Raw genomic sequence first — 17,845 nt, 5'->3', positions numbered from 1 at the left:
TTCATCTCCCAGTGTAAAGTGAATAGTGTTGCTATTTTTGGAAGCAATAAACACACACACACACACACACGCGCATACACAAACACCACCATTGATCATTCCATAGGATGGAGCCGTCACTGGGCCGTCTCTTGTTCCACCGCTGGCGGTCACTTGGTGTGTGCGACCGTGTGTGTGCATATGTGCGTGTGTGTGCATCGGTTTTATCAGTCACGGTTGTATGTGTGATGGAGTCTTAATAATGTGAGCGTCTGTTTGCGCGAGTGTGTGTGTTCGGGCTTTTGTGTATTCATATGTGGGCATATGTGTGTGAGCAGTGTGTGTGTGTGTGAGTTCCTGTGTGAGCAGTCTGTGTGTGTGTGTTTGTGCCTGTGTGGTGTGTTTGTGCCTGTGTTAGAGGTTTGTTTCTGTGTGTGTGTGGAGCAGGACCCCTATTGGATTCCATAGGTTTCATTCAGATAAGTAGCCTAGCGCTGACATGCTCGCTGTAGCGCCGCTCGATTCGGCCAATCAACTGCTTTGTTGGCAACACACTTTACTGGGATCAATCTGTAGCCAAGAGGCATGCTGACTCTACCGCTCTCTATCTTTCTCGTTCGCTACCCTGTCATGCTCTCTCTCTCGCTCTCTCTCTCGTTCTCCCTCGCTCTCCCCTATATATAATATGTTAATGCCCTTGTTAGGGTGTGTTCAGGGGACTCAGTGTAGCCGAGGCCGTATCCTGTGTCATGACAGTGGAGTAAATGTGCAGGACCTCCGTCGTGTGTTACCTCTGCTCTCCTTCCTGGAGACCGGGGCTGACCCTGATGTCTCGGAAGAGCAGAACGCTCTTTACCGACGGCAGCGACCAGTGTTCAGTAGTCATGTTTAGTTCCAGTGAAGAGTGTGAGATTTTTAAAGAGAAGTTCTTCCTCTTGGCCTGTGAGTCTCCATTAAGCTTCTCAGCTCTCCAACTATTTTACTTAACACAAACTGTTTAAGACTAAATTTGACTATGTTACGCAGACTTCTTCTCTATGCAGATGACCTGACGTTATGTAGATCAGACCTCCCCATTCCTAGGCTCTTTATAGTTCTAATAGGCAGCCTGGCTTTGTTCTCAGGATATAAATACTTCCCTTCTCTTTTCAAAACACTCTGGGCTCTCGATTCTTCTCTCTGCTTCAGTGTTCAGAAACGCCAACAGAAGGCTTTTCTTCTTGGTTGCGTTTTGTAGAAGCTGACCTACAGAGAGGGAAGGAGACCGTGGAACATTCTGGAGGTCGAGTGTCTCGGCCGGACGTCTCAGCGATAACACAATAAAGACTCCTCTCTCAGACATATCTGATAGAATGGAGCACATCCTGCCTGGCCGACGCGTCCACATTATATCACACGTTATTCAGTCTGCGGCGGTGAAGAAGAGTTATCCGGCTCCTTCATGGAGCGTGAGGCCACAGCCAACGGAGTAACCTTCTTCACTTTAGCGCAAGTTAGTTTCGAACGCTTTCATACGTTCTCCATTCAGCTCGCTCCCCTCTTCTCTCGAAGGTCTGAGGGGCCACTTAGACGTGACCTTCCCCAGAACATTAACTGTGACTATGGTTTTCTATTCATGTGCTCTTCATTTGTTTCTTTTTCTATTTATTGTTTAGCCCTGTGATGCAACTCTCCCTCTTTTTTCACACTTTATTTCATCCTGTGCGATGTGGTCGGCGTTGGGATGGGAGGGACTGTTTGTTTCAGACGCGTACTTTATTTACAATTAATTTTCTTTTACATTGAGGGCATTTAGCGGACTCTTTTATCCAAAGCGACTTACAATAAGTACATTTGTCATAAGAAAGTCAGTACAGTAAGAATGTTCATAGAACCAAGTGCCAAGCACTAACAATAACTAGGTTAACCCATTCCCTGCATACAACAGAGATAGCTGGGAAAAGACGCATGAATAAATACATCATACAGTAAGTGCGTACATTAAGTGCCAGGACGTACAACATACAATAAGTAGGAGGGGAGGTACGGACTCTAGGCGTGGAAAAGACGAGCCACAGTCCTACATTTACATTTACATTTAGGGCATTTAGCAGACGCTTTTATCCAAAGCGACTTACAATAAGTACATTTGTCATAAGAAGTGCATCAGTATATCGCTGTTGGTACAGAAAGGATGTTCATAGAACCAAGTGCAGTCCTCTGATCCATAGCGTCAGAGCACTGCGCGCAGGTTACCCAGAATGCAGTGGGGCCACGCTGATGTGGAAACATATCGGTACCATCGATCGCCCGCGAGAGCAAGTAATGAGAGAGAGGGAGAGAGCGAGAGGGATGGTGGTGGAGTGAATACGGAGAGATGCAGCGATGGTGTAGGTTGAGTGTGTTAGAGAGAGAGAGAGAGAGAGGGGCAGGGTGTAGGTTGAGTGTGTTGGAAAGAGAGGGGGAGAGAGAGGCAGGGTGTAGGTTGAGTGTGTTAGAAAGAGGGAGAGAGGTGGTGTAGCAATACAGACAGAAGAGATGTTTCATGTGTAGAGGAGAGAGACCGAGGGTGAGGAGGAGAGACGAGGAGTGAGACCGAGGAGAGAGACCGAGGGTGAGGAGGAGAGACGAGGAGTGAGACCGAGGAGTGAGACCGAGGAGTGAGACCGAGGGTGAGGAGGAGAGGCCGAGGGTGAGGAGGAGAGACGAGGAGTGAGACCGAGGGTGAGGAGGAGAGATGAGGAGTGAGACCGAGGAGTGAGACCGAGGAGTGAGGCGGAACGAGACTGAGGGTGAGGAGGAGAGGCCGAGGGTGAGGAGGAGAGACCGAGGAGAGAGACCGAGGGTGAGGAGGAGAGAGACCGAGGGTGAGGAGGAGAGAGACTGAGGGTGAGGAGGAGAGACCGAGGATGAGGAGGAGAGGCCGAGGGTGAGGAGGAGAGAGACTGAGGGTGAGGAGGAGAGAGGCCGAGGGTGAGGAGGAGAGGCTGAGGGTGAGGAGGAGAGAGACAGGCTGGGTGTAGAGTGCTTAGTGTCCGGGTCCTGGGGGAACCGACCGGGTCTTTTGACTTCCGGCGCTGACCCTTCCCCTCCTCAGGATAACCACGACTCGGAGCCCCCAGCTGGCCACGCCCCCGCGCCACGCCCAGGATGACCAGCGCCGCCCCCAGCAGGAAGCCGTACCGCCGGGCGCCACCGCAGCACCGCGAGACACGCCCCCCGCCCCAGCTCTACAGCGGGGAGATGCCCCCGGCCACGCCCCCTCCCCCGCCGCCGCCGCCCTCGTCGTCGCAGCCGGACCCCAGCCAGGTAACCCATATCCCCCGCCGTGAGGTCATGTGTTTATAAAGGTGGATGACGGTCTATGAAGGCAGTTCTACATTGCCAAGTTGGTTCGTTCGCGGCTTGGCACGCCCGGCAATTTCCCTGTCTTGCCTGTGTAAAACCGAGGGGGTAAAATTCACCGTCGTCACGGAGCCGGCTTTCTTGATTCACTGGAGAAGGCGGAGCTACGCAAGGAGAGTCGACTAGATAATCTGAGTGCCGGCTACAAACGCGATTAACTATTGAGAAGTGATAAACCGCCAACATATTCTTTGTTTTGCTGACCACTTGTTTTTTATCCCGCAAAAGCCCCGTAAGGGAAGTTCCTCTGGTACTTTCTCGTAGTTCTCACCATCTCTCCCCGTCTTCGTTGAATGCGACTGCATCGCCTTCTCCCCCCCCATGATGATCAGCAGCTCGCCGATTTCCCCCTCTCTCCGGTTTGAACTATTGATATCGCTGCGTTGTCTCTGTTGTCGAGACAACGCAGCACCACCACTACCCAAGTCCCGCCCCTGGAAACGCGAAGCCGACTAATCTCATTCACCTCAAATTGAAACCGCCAATATGTGTAGGGTCCGAGAGGGTAAATGCTGGGAAGCAGTATATAAAAAGTAATATTTGTTGGGTCAGCGCTGGCTGTGGGGGCAGAAGGAAAGGAGATGAGAAGGTGAGGGGGTAAGGAGTTGAGGGGGTAAGGAGTTGAGGGGGTAAGTAGTAGAGGGGTTGAGGGGTAAGGAGGTGAGGTGAGAGGTAAGGAGGTGGTCTCCAGCGTGTTCAGACCTAGAGCTGTGGTCCCTGCCCCCTGGAGGAGGAGGAGCCTCACTAACCCCTCCCCCTCCCGCTGCCGCCCGCCCCCTCCAGGCTGTGGGGCGTGGCGGGCGTGGCCGGTGGGCGTCACCCTCTGACAGCGACCTGGAGGTGGAGTCCAGCTTCTCCAGCCTGGACCTCCGTCGGGCCTCCTCCACCTCCACCCTGGGGCTGCCGGCCCCCGGGGGGCCCCACCAGGGTGGGGGCGGGGGGGAACGGGCGGGGAGTGCCTCCCCCACCCTCTCCTTCAGGGAGGAGGTCGAGATCCTGTCCCCCGGGGATGCGCGGCGGGGCGGGGGGCCCCGAGGCGGCGGCCCCCCCAAGAGCATCCTGAAGCGGCCCGGCGCTCGTGGCAGGAAGTCCCGGTCGGCCGAGGTGCTGGACCAGACCCGGGCCCCGGGGCGCGGCCGGGCCCCCGCCGCCCGGTCCAAGAGCCGGTCCCTGGAACGGCCGGACCTCCGCCGAGAGAGGAGGGCCTCACTGCCGGGCCCCCCCGCCTCCTCCTCTTCCGGCGGCGTTGTCCCCGGCGACTGGAACTGGAGGCTGGGGGCTCTGGAGGAGAAGGTGAAGTTCTCGGGCTTCCTGGACGACATCACCTGCAGCGTGCTAAGCCCCGCCCACCTGGAGCTGCTGGGCAGGAAGCAGCCGTCGCCGGAGAGGCGGGGCCGGGGCTGGAGCCAGGGGCCCAGGCGGTCGGGGGCGGGGGGGGGGAGGCGGGGGCCGGCGGGCCAGCGGCCGTGGGACGGATGGGTGTCGCCCCTGCACCGCGAGCCCTGCCCCGAACAACAAGCCACGCCCACTCCCTGTGAAAGCCAGTACGGAGGGGAGGGGCCTCGAAAACACAGGGCGTGGCCTAAAGAAGAGGCTCTGGACCCGGGTCCACGGGCCGAGAGACGAGGAGGGCGGAGAGACCCGGAACACGCGGGGCGGGGCCAGCCCCCGCAGCAGGAAGTACCGGGGCCACACAGGAAGTCGGGGGGCGTACCTTGTCCTCCGACACCTCACTTGGATCAGGAGACGGACCCTAGCGTCTCTAACTTATCCCAGATCAAGGTATGTGAGCTGGGCTCCAACCGGACAGCCCCCCTCCATCCGCCTGGCCTCCACCCACCTGGCCTCCACCCGCCTGGCCTTCACCTGCCTGGCCTTCACCTGCCTGGCCTTCACCTGCCTGGCCTTCACCTGCCTGGCCTCCATCCATGTAACCTCAGCCCTCAAACCTTAAACCTCAGCCTTCACCCCCCAGACCTCCCCCCCCCCCCCCCCCCTCTCCCCCCTCAGACTTCCACCCCTCAGACCTCCACCCTCAGGCTTCCACCCCTCAGACTTCCACCCCTCAGACTTCCACCCCTCAGAGCTCCACCCTAAGGCTTCCACCCCTCAGACCTCCACCCCTCAGACCTCCACCCTGAGGCTTCCATCCCCTAGACCTCCACCCTGAGGCCTCCACCCCTCAGACCTCCACCCCTCAGACCTCCACCCTGAGGCTTCCACCCCTCAGACCTCCACCCTGAGGCTTCCACCCCTCTGGCCCTGCTGGTCCTTTTCCTGTGTTCGACGGACGGAGGTCATCTAAGCATGCAGAATAAGTCCTTCCTGTGTCATGTGTCGGTCCTGCTACCCGGGAACCAATCAGACCGTCCGAGGCGGTGTGTGGGAGTGAACTGCTCCGTTCGTCACGGGTTCAGCGCTCCTCCCCCAGGGGGCCATATCAGCTTCACAAGGTCTTATTGATTATTAATTGTAATGTCATGTCATCTATTGATGGACTCATTGAGCAGATGTTTCCCCCCAAAGCTACTGCCCAGCAGAGACGCTCGAGGTCTCTACTACAGCGGGTTGTTGGTTCCGGTCTGTTGATGCCACCAGGGGACCTAAACATTATCGATCGTGTATTGATCATTGCCTCTGTGTGGAGCCTTCAGCTCCATCGATCGGGGCTCCTCTGATAGAACTGGGTTGGAGGAGATCCAGGCTGGAAAAAACAGCTCCATAGAACTGATTTAGCGGCACCCCACGTTCTACCCTTCTCAGCTGTGGGCCTGGGTTCCAGTCCAACTACGTCCTAATGTTGAAGGCCAATCCCAGAGGATCCTTTACGCCTAGCTTCGGTTCAAATCCTATTATGGCCTGCACTCCTGCCAATATAGAGGTCCGATCCCAGACAAGCATTTTTCCTACTGGCCTTAGTTAAAATCCCACAACAAACTGCTGTTGGCGAGCCCAGGATCCCAAAGGACCCTTAATACTGTTAGTCTGGGTTCAAGCCCCACCACAGCCTTTTTTCTTGCTGTTGTAGGGATCTAAGTCCTATAAACTTTGGTTAAAATCCCACCAAGAGCTGTTCTCCTACGGATGCAGAGTTCACATACCAGAGGACCTTTAAGTCCACATAGCATGGCCTCGAATCCCACCCTCGGCCTGTGCTCTTGTTGGAGGGGTCAGATCCCAATTGACACATTGCTCCTGTTTGCCTTGGATCAAGTCCCATCATGGTGTGTTGGGATAGAACCTGTGCTCAAGAAGGTCTTTACCCAGCTCTGCACAAGAGTCTGAACCACTGTCCAGCTGGCCTCTGTTCAACACCAGCCTCTGATCCACACACAATCCCTGGGTCTGATACTTGGTACGCTCCCCCCGGGTATCGACCACACAACCTGCCGTCTGCTTCCTCCTGTCTGTCCCTCTGTGTGTTCTTCCTGCTGGAGGGGGGTCTTCTCTCCTGGGCTGACACCGTTTGAGTGTGTCGCTGTTCTTCCTGATCCTGAGCAATGGCAGCGATAATACCCCCACCCCCCCGCGGGCGCTCTGCTTCTCCGGGAACACGCTGTGATCTAATGGAGGCTAATCCAATAGCAACACTAATGCCACTGTTGTTGTTGTGTGTTACAGGAGGCGCTGTCGGACGCAGACAGGATCAGGTGAGAGCTGCTCACTCTAGAGAGAGACCAGCACGCCGTAGAGAGAGACCAGCACGCTGTAGAGAAAGACCAGCACGCTGTAGAGAAAGACCAGCACGCTGTAGAGAGAGACCAGCACGCTGTAGAGAGAGACCAGCACGCTGTAGAGAGAGACCGGCACGCTGTAGAGAGAGACCGGCACGCTATAGAGACCAGCAGGCTGTAGAGAGAGACCAGCACGCTGTAGAGAAAGACCAGCACGCTGTAGAGAGAGACCAGCATGCTGTAGAGAGGCCAGCACGCTGTAGAGAGGCCAGCACGCTGTAGAGAGAGGCCAGCACGCTGTAGAGAGAGGCCAGCACGTTGTAGAGAGAGACCCGCACTCTGTAGAGAGAGACCAGCACACTTTAGAGAGAGACCAGCACACTGTAGAGAGAGATATCACTCCGCACTGTAGAGAGAAATATCACTCCGCACTGTAGAGAGAGACCAGGGCCTCATTACACCTTCTGCTGGGACCAGCCACTGATACTACCTAGTACTGTCTACTGATACTACCTAGTACTGTCTACTACCTAGTACTGTCTACTGATACTAACTAGTACTGTCTACTGATAATACCTAGTAATGTCTAATGATACTACCTAGTACTCTGTTTAGTGATACTACCCAGCACTCTCTGGTAGTAGTACTCGCTGTCTAGTTAGACTACCCAGTACTCTCTTGTAGTACTACTCTCTGTCTAGTTAGACTACCCAGTACTCTCTTGTAGTAGTACTCTCTGTCTAGTTAGACTACCCAGTACTCTCTGGTAGTAGTACTCTCTGTCTAGTTAGGGTGCACTCACACTCGGCCATCTGGCCGTGGCCGTTGGCCGTTTTCACACCTAACCGTGCTCAAATGGCCACATTGTTCTCTGGCCTGCACTCACACTAGGCCATCTGGCCGTGGCCGTTGGTCGTCGCAACTGTGGCCTGGCCACGGTAGGCTCTTGTACATACGTCATCACGTCGTAATACGTCATCACCAAGCGTCCGCTGCATGGACCATAATAAAGTCTGCCGCCAGTCAGAGTTTTAGCAACAGTGGACAACAACACAGAACAGACCAACATTTGAACCGCTTGACGCCATGTTTACCGTTTTATGGGAAAGAAGGCTCGTCGCCTTTATTATGTCCATGGTCGTCGCATGGACTATACGTCATCCAGCTCAGGTTACGTAGCCGTGCGTGTGCGCGTGTCGGCTCATTAGCATCTGTACCGTAGCGGCACACCTCTCCCAAGTGGCCAAGTTGGCCTGGCCTGGCCAGACTGGCCACACTCACACTGGCAGATTTGAGCACGGTTAGGTGTGAAAACGGCCACGGCCAGATGGCCTAGTGTGAGTGCAACCTTAGACTACCCAGTACTCTTTGATAGTAGTACTCTCTCACTAGTCATGCTACCTATTGCTAGTAGGTACTACTAGTACTCGTACTACTCCTATCCCCAGGAGCGGCCCGCTGCCCTGTGTATGGATTGGCCTAGATGAGAGAGAGAGAGAGAATGAGAGAGAGAGAGAGAGAGCGAGCTCATTATGGTCTATTTAACTAAATACTGCAGAGTAGCCCTCTCACACGTACGCACACTGATGTCAGCTGATCAGTGTGAATTCATTATCTTTTTATAAGAATAACAGAAAAATAGGTTAACCTATTTCTCTACTGTTTTTCACACTTTCTCATTCTGCCTCTTTCCCTCTCTCCGTCTCTCTGTCTGTATATCTCTTTGTCTGTCTTTCTCTCTCTGTCTGTGTCTCTCTCTCTGTCTGTGTCTCTCCCTCTCTGTCTGTATATCACTTTGTCTGTGTCTCTCTCTCTGTCTGTCCTTGCCTGTCTGTCTGCTCCCCCTCTCTTCCCCGTTACCCAGAATCCTCCAGCTGCAGAATGAGGAGCTGCGTCGCTGCATGTCTCATGGCAACCACAAGATGGAGTCCATGGAGGTGGAGTTTGAGAACAGCCGTCACTACATGCAGACGGAGCTCAGTCGCACCCAGGACGACCTGGACAAGATGAGGGACAAGTTCAGGAGGTGAGGAGGTGGAGCTGGTGGAGAGGGTAGAGAGGGAGGAGACGTGGGAGTCGGAGGGGATGGCGAAGGGAAGCGGAGAAAGGGTGGATGTAAAGGAGGTCGGGTTGGGGGACAGGAGAGGGATGAGGAGCAGGTGGAGGAGGGAGAAGGCTCTGGATGATGATGATGGTGGAGAGAGGAGGTCACAGGACGTGGTTCGGCCTATTGAAGAAGGAGTGAACCCCGGCAAGACGTCTGTTAAGATCTTCTACGTTAACATTTGATCCCTGAGTAAAATAAGACATTGTTAAACCAGTATGTCATTCAGAGAGAGCGGGTGTGTAACCAGTATAACCAGTCAGTGAGCGTTCCTCAGTCCGAAAACGGGGCCCGATCTCTGGGGGGCATCGCCCTGCCTTTAACAAGGCGCTACGACCTCACCACCCAGGGACACCGGCCGCCAGGTCTGTGTGGCCGCGGGGAGCTCTGTCTGGCCGAGAGAGGGTTAAGATCCCCGGACACCTGGTAGTGAGGGCCGTAACCATGGGGATACGAGCCCCCCCCCCCCCCCCCCCCTGGAATGCTCAGTGTTTGAAGGTGAGCTGAAACGGGGGGGGGGGGTTCACTTCCACCGGAGCCCGGAGAGATCAGATACATACAGGAAGCTGTTTGTCCTCACACACACTCACCAGTATGTGTGAACGCACGCACACACATACACACAACACCACACGCACACACACTCTTGATCCCACTCACTGTTAACACTAAGAGGCTGTTAATATTTCTTGCTATTTTTTTTGTCTCTCTCTTCTCTCTGTCTCTGTCTCTTTGTCGCTCTTTCTCTCCAGACTCCAGAACAGTTACACAGCGTCCCAGCGAGCCAATCAGGATCTAGAAGAGAAGCTCCACGCCCTGGTAACCTTTGACCCCTTCTTAGTACTCTCACTATTTGACCATTCAACTGAAACGTATACATTGCTGTACTAGCGTTCTAGCACAGCAGTGCTAGTTGTATTAGTTAAGGGAGACGTCGGCCTGGTTCCACATGTCAAGCTACTGGCTCACTGCGTATTACTCGCTGCAACGAGCTGCTACTGGTGGATGCTCACGGACACCATTTCTGTGTGAGATTGTGTGTGCGTGATTGTGCGTGCGCGCGCTTGTGCGTGTGTGTGATGGACAGCTGGGCCGACTAGATGCAGTAGGAGGGAAGGAATGGGAGGGAAACAGACAGATGGAGAGGAGAGACACGACTTCAGGCTCCTCTCTGATATGTCCCGTCATTGTGTATGTGTGTGGCCTGCGTGTATGTGTTTGTACATGTGTTTATACACACATGTGTTTGTACGTTGATTCGTACACACACCCACACGGCAGTCAGGATGCGTGGCCTCTGCCTTATGTGGCCGACCAATTTATGACCCGATCCGATGTTGACCCAGATGTTGACAGATGTGTCCTGCAGGGGGCGGCCTCGTTAGGCTCAGGGGTCAGAGGTCATGCTGAGCTTGGCATCCTGGGGCACCTCTCCCCCCACCCCCCCCCCCCCCCCCCCCACAAACCCGTAACCTGATTGGTCCAGGGCAGGCTGTGCGATGCGGGAGGAAGTGATGTCACAAGTTGTGATCCAGCTTGCCTGCGGCGGACGTTTCCATCAGGGGCGTCGGCCTGCTGAGGGGGTCGGAGGTCAAACTCTTGGCAGCCTCCCGGCTGCCGCTCAGACAGGAAATGAAGCACGGAGCGGCCTGCTCCAGCGCTACAAGAGACCCCCTGTGATGGAGACAGGTCCCCCCCTCAGGTCCTCCTCCTCAGGGCGGGGCCTGGGTTCTCAGGCCCTGATAGGCCACTCCCCCTGGTCTCCCTCCCCGCGGGGTCAGGAGGATGTTGGGCTGAACGATGAACGGGTGAATCCTCCCTCTGCTGGAGGTGCGGGCTGGGCTGAGGGTTCGGGGCTGAGAGGTGGGGAGATCGTCACTGATGGACCGGCATTTAAATTGAATTGAAATGAGCATTTAATTGACTGTTTCTATCATGGCTTAGTATTGTCTTTATAGAATTATTAACATAAAGATGGAACGCTTAGAGACGTTTTTGTGTGTCAGTGAACTGCATTGACATTGTCATGTGTTCAGCATTTGGTCCGATCAGAGTATCGGACCCACTGGGTGACCTTTGACCCCTGGCCTTTGTTGTTAGGCTGTGGGATGTTGGTCGTGTTCTCCCGGTCCTCTGATCTCCTCCTCTCCTGTCCCCTGTCGCTCCGATGATGTTGTTCACCCCCTAAAGTCTCTGCTCTGCTCCCCCTCACGCTGCCTCGTGACGGACTCACCGCCATCTTCATCTTCCTCATCTTCACTGGTCACCCTCCTCCTCCTCACTAACCAGGCCACCGTCAGCCAGACCTGGGTCCATGCAGTTGGGTTCTGCTTCAGTATCTCCTGCTTCCGCTCACCTCCCCTTTCCTCCCCATCCTCTCTCCTCCTCCCTCCATTCCTGCCCTCCTCTCTTCTCCTCCCCTCTCCATTCCTAACTCCTTTCCTCCCCTCCTCTCCTCCCTTCCTCTCTCCCCTCTCAATTCCTAACTCCTTTCCTCCCCTCTCCCATCCTCTTCTCATCTCTCCTCTCCTCTCCCCCCTTCCTCTCTCCCCTCTCCCTTCCTAACTCCTTTCCTCCCCTCTCCCCTCCTCTCCTCCTCTCTCCTCTCCCCCCTTCCTCTCTCCCCTCTCCCTTCCTAACTCCTTTCCTCCTCTCCTCTCCTCCTCTCTCCTCCCCTCCTCTCCTCCCTTTCTCTCTCCGCTCTCCTTTCCTAACTCCTTTCCTCCTCTCCTCTCCTCCCTTCCTCTATCCTCTCTCCTCCCCTCCTCTCCCAGACTATACCAGACCCCTGCCCCCTCCCCCCCTCCCTCCACCTCCATCATGCATCTCCATCGCCTGTGTCCCGCCCGGTTCTCCGGCCCTGGTTCCGTTGCGCCGCCGTCCGTCGGATGTTGCGGTTCTTGTGCGGTTCTCGGTGCTGATGCTCTCTGTCTGCTCTGCTCTCCAGCTGCGGAAGGTGGAGCGGGACAAGAAGACCATGGACCAGGAGATTGTGGAGCTCACCAACAAGCTGCTGGACGCCAAGAACACCGTCAACCGGCTGGAGGAGCTCAACGTGGGTCACACACCTCTCTCCCTGTGTCTGTGTGTCTCTCGCCCCAGGAGCGCTACAGACAGGACTGTAACCCTCTCTCTCTCTCTCCCTGTGTCTGTGTGTCTCTCGCCCAGGAGCGCTACAGACAGGACTCTAACCCTCTCTCTCTCTCCCTGTGTCTGTGTGTCTCTCGCCCAGGAGCGCTACAGACAGGACTGTAACCCTCTCTCTCTCTCTCTCTCTCTCTCTCTCCCTGTGTCTGTGTGTCTCTCGCCCAGGAGCGCTACAGACAGGACTGTAACCTGGCCGTCCAGCTGCTGAAGTGCAACAAATCTCACTTCAGGAACCACAAGTTCTCTGACGTAAGTGTGTGTGTGTGTGTGTTGTTTATTTCTTTAAAACACACGCACTATAAAGAAAGTATATATCCTATATATATATATATATATAGGATAAAATATCAATTATTATACAGTATATATAATATTTAGAGGTTACATATAATTATATATAGTATATATATATATATATACAAATATAAATAAATTAATTAAACATACAAGTATAACAAAGGTTTGTCCTGTGTCCAGCTCCCGTCGGAGCTGCAGGTCATGGTCCAGAGGCACATGAAGAGCAGCCTCCCGGAGGGGGGGGGGCCCTTGTCCCAGGGCCCCCAGGAGCCCGACACCCTGAGCCTGACGCCGGCCGACGTGGTGCCCACCTCGGTCATCGCCCGCGTGCTGGAGAAGCCCGAGCCGCTGCTGCTCAACTCGGCGCAGTCCTGCAGCGCCACGCGCCCCGCCTCCGAGGACGTGTTCGTCCACGTCGACATGACGGGCCCCGGTGCCCCGCGGCCCAACGGGGGGGCCCCCGGGGGCCAGCACAACGGCTCGGCCGGCCGGCGCCCCGAGACCCCCCTCACCCCCGGTGGGGGCGGGGGCGAGGAGGGGGGCGGCGCGGGGGGGCGGGGCGGTAACTCCTCCTCCTCGTCCTCGTCGTTCGAGAAGCTGAGCCCCTACCCGGCGCCGCCCCCGCCCCACCACCCCCACCCGCTGTACCCCGGCCGCAAGGTCATCGAGTTCACCTCCGACGACAAGGTGAAGATCCCCAAGAACTCGCCGCTGCCCAACTGCACCTACGCCACGCGCCAGGCCATCTCCCTCAGCCTGGTGCAGGCCGACGCCCCCCCCAGCCCCGCCCACTCCGACTCCGGCTGGCGCTCGGCCGCCTCCTCCTCCTCCTCGCCGCCGCCGCCGCCGCGCCCGCCGGCGGCGGCCCCGGGCCCCCTCTCCGGGGGGTCCAGCCCCTTCAGCTCGCCGCCCCAGCCCCCCAGCTCGGCCAGCTCGGAGGAGGACCTGCTCCTCAGCTGGCAGCGCATGTTCGTCCAGAAGGAGGCGCCGCCGGCCGCACTGCAGCACCGCACCTCCTTCAGCCGCGACTCGGCCCGCCAGCTGGGCCTGGGCGGGGCCTCGGGCGGGGGCGGGGCCGCCGAGCGCCAGCGGGGGGGCGTGGCCGCGTACTCGGACGGCGAGGAGGGGTCGTCGGCGCCCAGCTGGACGGCGAGCCGCGAGTCGAGTCTGGACACGGACAGCAGCAGCGTGGCGGACCCCCGGCCGGGCAGGGGGCACCCCCCCCCGCCGCCCCCGGCCGGCCTGGACCCCCGGGGAGAACCCCCGCACGCGCCCCATGACGCCGCCGCCGTCGCTATGGCGACCCACGGGGAGCCGCTGACCCCGACGCCGGCGCCCGTGATGCAGCGCGAGGAGTCGACTCAGGAGGAGGAGGAGGGGGAGGAGGAAGGGGAGGGGGAGGAGGAAGAGGGGGGGTCGGTGGGGAGCTGGGCGGAGGAGCGGGACGTCCTTCCCTGCGACCTCCCCGTCATCACCCCCACCCCCCACCTGGAGTACCCCCCTGACCACGCCCCCCCGCCCCCGCCCGCCCCGGGCTACACCCCCCCGGGGCGGGGCCAGAAGAACCCCAAGAGGATGGGGGTGCACCACCTGCACCGCAAGGACAGCCTGACCCGCGCCCAGGAGCAAGGCACCCTGCTGGACTAGAACCCTCACCCCCCCTCTACTGACTGCTGGCTCCCCTCCTGGTTTCTATGACGACCATCCAGACTCCTCCCACCGCCCCCATCCAGGAAATAGCCATACTGCTGCCGGCTCCTGTACACACACACACACACACACACTCACACTCACACTCACACTCTAACTATGACTCTTTCAGTGCCTATCTCTGTCTGGGTGGAGGGGGGTGGGGTGTTGTTGCTCCGCCCCCTCTCTCCTATTGGTCAGCCCTCAACAGAATGTTCCGAGCAACATGGCGCCACCAGAACCCGTCTCCCCCCTCCCTCCCCCACTAACTGTCGCCCTCATGGGGAGGTGATGTCATAGTATTGATTTATTATCGTTTTCCATTGATGATCCAGTGTTGTTATTGGTGTTATTCTTCGGTTTCTCATCGTGTCTTTTTTGCGTTTAAGATTTAACTTTAGCTCCGGCCATCGCTGGTGATGTCATGGATGCTCCGCGCGTCACGTCACTCATCGATCGGTCAGGTTCTGGATCGATCACATCTATTGATCGGGGCTGTCCTGTGACCTGGACGTGATTCATGTCGACACACACACACACACACACACACACACACACACACACACACACACACACACACACACACACACACACACACACACACACACTCTATTACATTATGCATGTTATGCAACAAGGTGCGTTTCCTCCACCGGTATTGGCTCCTAACAGAGCGCTGTCATTGGTGCTCCTTCCTGGCCAATCGGCGTCCTCGGCTCGTTGTCCTTGCTGACCTGCCTTCCGAAAGCCTCTTTATATTTAGAGCCTCATAACCATCTCATTTATCCTTTAAGATGTATTTTACTTTGTGTATATTTTGTGTTGTTTAGCGAGGACTTGACTGGTTTGGGGTGTTGTGCGTGTGTGGGGTTGTGTGCGTTTCTGTTGTCCTCACCGTCACCACATTCTTGTTGTGCGTCTGTTGCTCGAGTCAGCATGTCGCCATTACAACAGCATGTTGCCGAAACCACGCCCTCCGTGATTGTGTGGCCACGCCCATACGGCCACGCCCACCATAGACTACTTGATTGATCTGATTGATTGTTCTTCCAATCAAATCCGCCCCCTCGCCCACACACACACACACACAGCTGATTGTACTACCATGGTACACCTGGTAACCAGGTGGTCATCCACCGTCTAACTGATCAAAGTCTGTTTGAACGCTCACTGTATACGCCGCCCACATCTGCTTGTTCCCCAAAACCTAAATGGATGTAGAGGGGTATGATGTCATGGCTCTAGAAGGGTATGATGTCATGGCTCTAGAAGGGTATGATGTCATGGCTCTAGGAGGGCATGATGCCATGGCTCTAGAAGGGTTTGATGTCATGGGTGTAAGGGGGTATGACGTTATTCAGGATCTCATAACGAAGACCAGGAATGTGAAAGCCGGGAGGAGCGATGATGTTTGGAAAACGTTCACTATTGTGAGGAAGTACTCGGCAAGCTCTTCTGGTGTGTGTGTGTGTGTGTGTGTGTGTGTGTGTGTGTGTGTGTGTGTGTGTGTGTGTGTGTGTGTGTGTGTGTGTGTGTGTGTGTGTGTGTGTGTGTGTGTGTGTGTGTGTGTGTGTCATAGGACCATCAGATCAACGCTTGAGTGTCTTTGAGCAAGGCCACCAAGGCCCTACCGGACGGCCTGACCCCGGTCTTCATAGAGGAGGGTTGTGGGTTCAATGCCCGGGACCCCAGGCTGGGTACCGTCATCAGAGCATGGGGTACAGGTCCCAACCGGTGGCCCGTTATGCAGACCGCAGGGGTCACCCCCGGCAACACAACGAAAAGTCTGACCGTGGACGTCATTGGTTCAGGATTTGAATTCTCCATTTCGTAAATCGTCCACGGTAACAGAGTCAAAGTTGCCATGGTGACTTTTCCTACAATTACAATTAGGGCATTCAGCAGATGCTTTTATCCAGAGCGACTTACATCGTCAGGTTGCTCGTCAGGAGCAGTTAGCGTTAAGTGTCTTGCTTAGGGACACGTCAACACTCAGCTAGGAGGAGCTGGGGGTCGAACTAGCAACCTTTCGGTTACAAGACAACTGCTCTACCTCCTGAGCTAAGCCGACCCTTACCCTGTTCCTACTCTCTGGTATGGCTGCCGTTTAGCTGACTGTCTGGTTGGGTGACTGTTTGGCTGACGGTTTTCTGGCTGGTTCTGGTGTCTCTTTGGCTCCACACTGAATTATTCATCTCCATTCACAGTGAGGCCGGCAGGACACCGCTGGAACTTTCCCCTCCTGTCTCTCTCCTCCTCTCCCCACCCCCGGCTTGTCCAGCCCTTTCCTCTCCTCCCCCCTCCTCCTCCTCCTCCCTGCTCCTCCTCAGTGCAGGGTGACTCTCCTCCTCCTCCTCCTCAGTGCAGGGTAACTCTCATCCTCCTCTCCTTCCTGCTCCTCCTCAGTGCAGGGTGACTCTCCTCCTCCTCCTCCTCCTCCTCCTCCTCCTCCTCCTCCTCCTCCTCAGTGCAGGGTGACTCTCCTCCTCCTCCTCCTCCTCCTCAGTGCAGGGTGACTCTCCTCCTCCTCCTCCTCCTCTCCTTGCTGCTCCTCCTCAGTGCAGGGTGACTCTCCTCCTCCTCCTCCTCCTCCTCCTCCTCAGTGCAGGGTGACTCTCCTCCTCCTCCTCCTCCTCCTCAGTGCAGGGTGACTCCTCTGAGCTCTAGGTCGTGGATGCTGAATAATTGAGCGTCTCCCTGGCTGAGGAGGTCTTCGGGACGTCGGGCGGTCAGACGCGGGGAGAAGGAAGTAGTGAATATTTAATAATCCCTCAAGTATGCAGGAGGCGCAGAACACCGTGAATACAAAGGAGGTGTGTGTGTGTGCGTGCGTGCGCTGCGTCGCAAGAGACCTGAACAGCTGTTCCAGGACGGGGGGAGAGTGGTCCTGCAACTTTAATGTGATTTAAAGTTCACTCCTGATTATAATTGAAGCCCGAGATCATTACAGGAACTCTCTTAATCAAAGTCATCTTCCTCCCTCCTGCTCCTCCTCTCCCCTCACTCGTCTTCCTCTCCCCCGCTTCTCCACCCCCCCCCCCCCCCTCTCCTCTTTCATCAACTCTTGTCATCCCCCCCCTCCCCCGTCTGGCTTCTCTCTGTCCACTGGGAGTTCACATTGCAACAGTGTGTGTGTGTGTGTGTGTGTGTGTGTGTGTGTGTGTGTGTGTGTGTGTGTGTGTGTGTGTGTGTGTGTGTGTGTGTGTGTGTGTGTGTGTGTGTGTGTGTGTGTGTGTGTGTGTGTGTGTGAACAGAAAAGTCTAGGCTGTAACATGCTAATGTTAGCTGTTTGATGTAGCGGGCCATGCTACTCTAAGCGCTTGCTGTTTGTTGTAGCGGATCGTGCTAGTCAGGAACAGGTTAACCGCGGGCAAAGATGATGTCAGCTCTACTGAATATTTCACAACCAAGCCAGAAATAGAGCCCATATCCCAGCATGCATTTCAGCAAACAAAAGTTGTCCAGAAAGAGAGAGACAGAGGGTGGAGGGAAATATGGGGAGGGAGAGCTTTCATTCCTGGTCCAAGTTGTGTGTTATTTGGTGACTCGTGTGGAAGATAATGTACTGATG

At 56.1% G+C, this 17,845-nt stretch overlaps 1 protein-coding gene across 1 annotated transcript in view; it reads left to right on the top strand.

Annotated features, from left to right (window-relative positions):
* Nucleotides 1-16,690, top strand: part of tjap1 (tight junction associated protein 1 (peripheral)) — a 28,810-nt gene extending 12,120 nt beyond the window's left edge. The window contains exons 3-11 of the mRNA XM_056609907.1: nt 3,056-3,267; nt 4,291-5,145; nt 6,985-7,013; nt 8,902-9,063; nt 9,894-9,960; nt 12,089-12,196; nt 12,454-12,537; nt 12,766-13,923; nt 13,984-16,690. Of these exons, the coding sequence (XP_056465882.1) occupies nt 3,109-3,267; nt 4,291-5,145; nt 6,985-7,013; nt 8,902-9,063; nt 9,894-9,960; nt 12,089-12,196; nt 12,454-12,537; nt 12,766-13,923; nt 13,984-14,232 (2,871 nt within the window). The 5' untranslated portion in view covers nt 3,056-3,108 and the 3' untranslated portion in view covers nt 14,233-16,690. The remainder of the gene's footprint in view (nt 1-3,055; nt 3,268-4,290; nt 5,146-6,984; nt 7,014-8,901; nt 9,064-9,893; nt 9,961-12,088; nt 12,197-12,453; nt 12,538-12,765; nt 13,924-13,983) is intronic.
* The last annotated feature ends 1,155 nt before the right edge of the window (nt 16,691-17,845 follow it).

The sequence above is a fragment of the Gadus chalcogrammus genome, chromosome 15 (assembly GCF_026213295.1).
Source record: "Gadus chalcogrammus isolate NIFS_2021 chromosome 15, NIFS_Gcha_1.0, whole genome shotgun sequence".
Taxonomy (NCBI): Eukaryota; Metazoa; Chordata; class Actinopteri; order Gadiformes; family Gadidae; genus Gadus; species Gadus chalcogrammus.
This window is presented reverse-complemented; position numbering and strand designations above follow the sequence as displayed.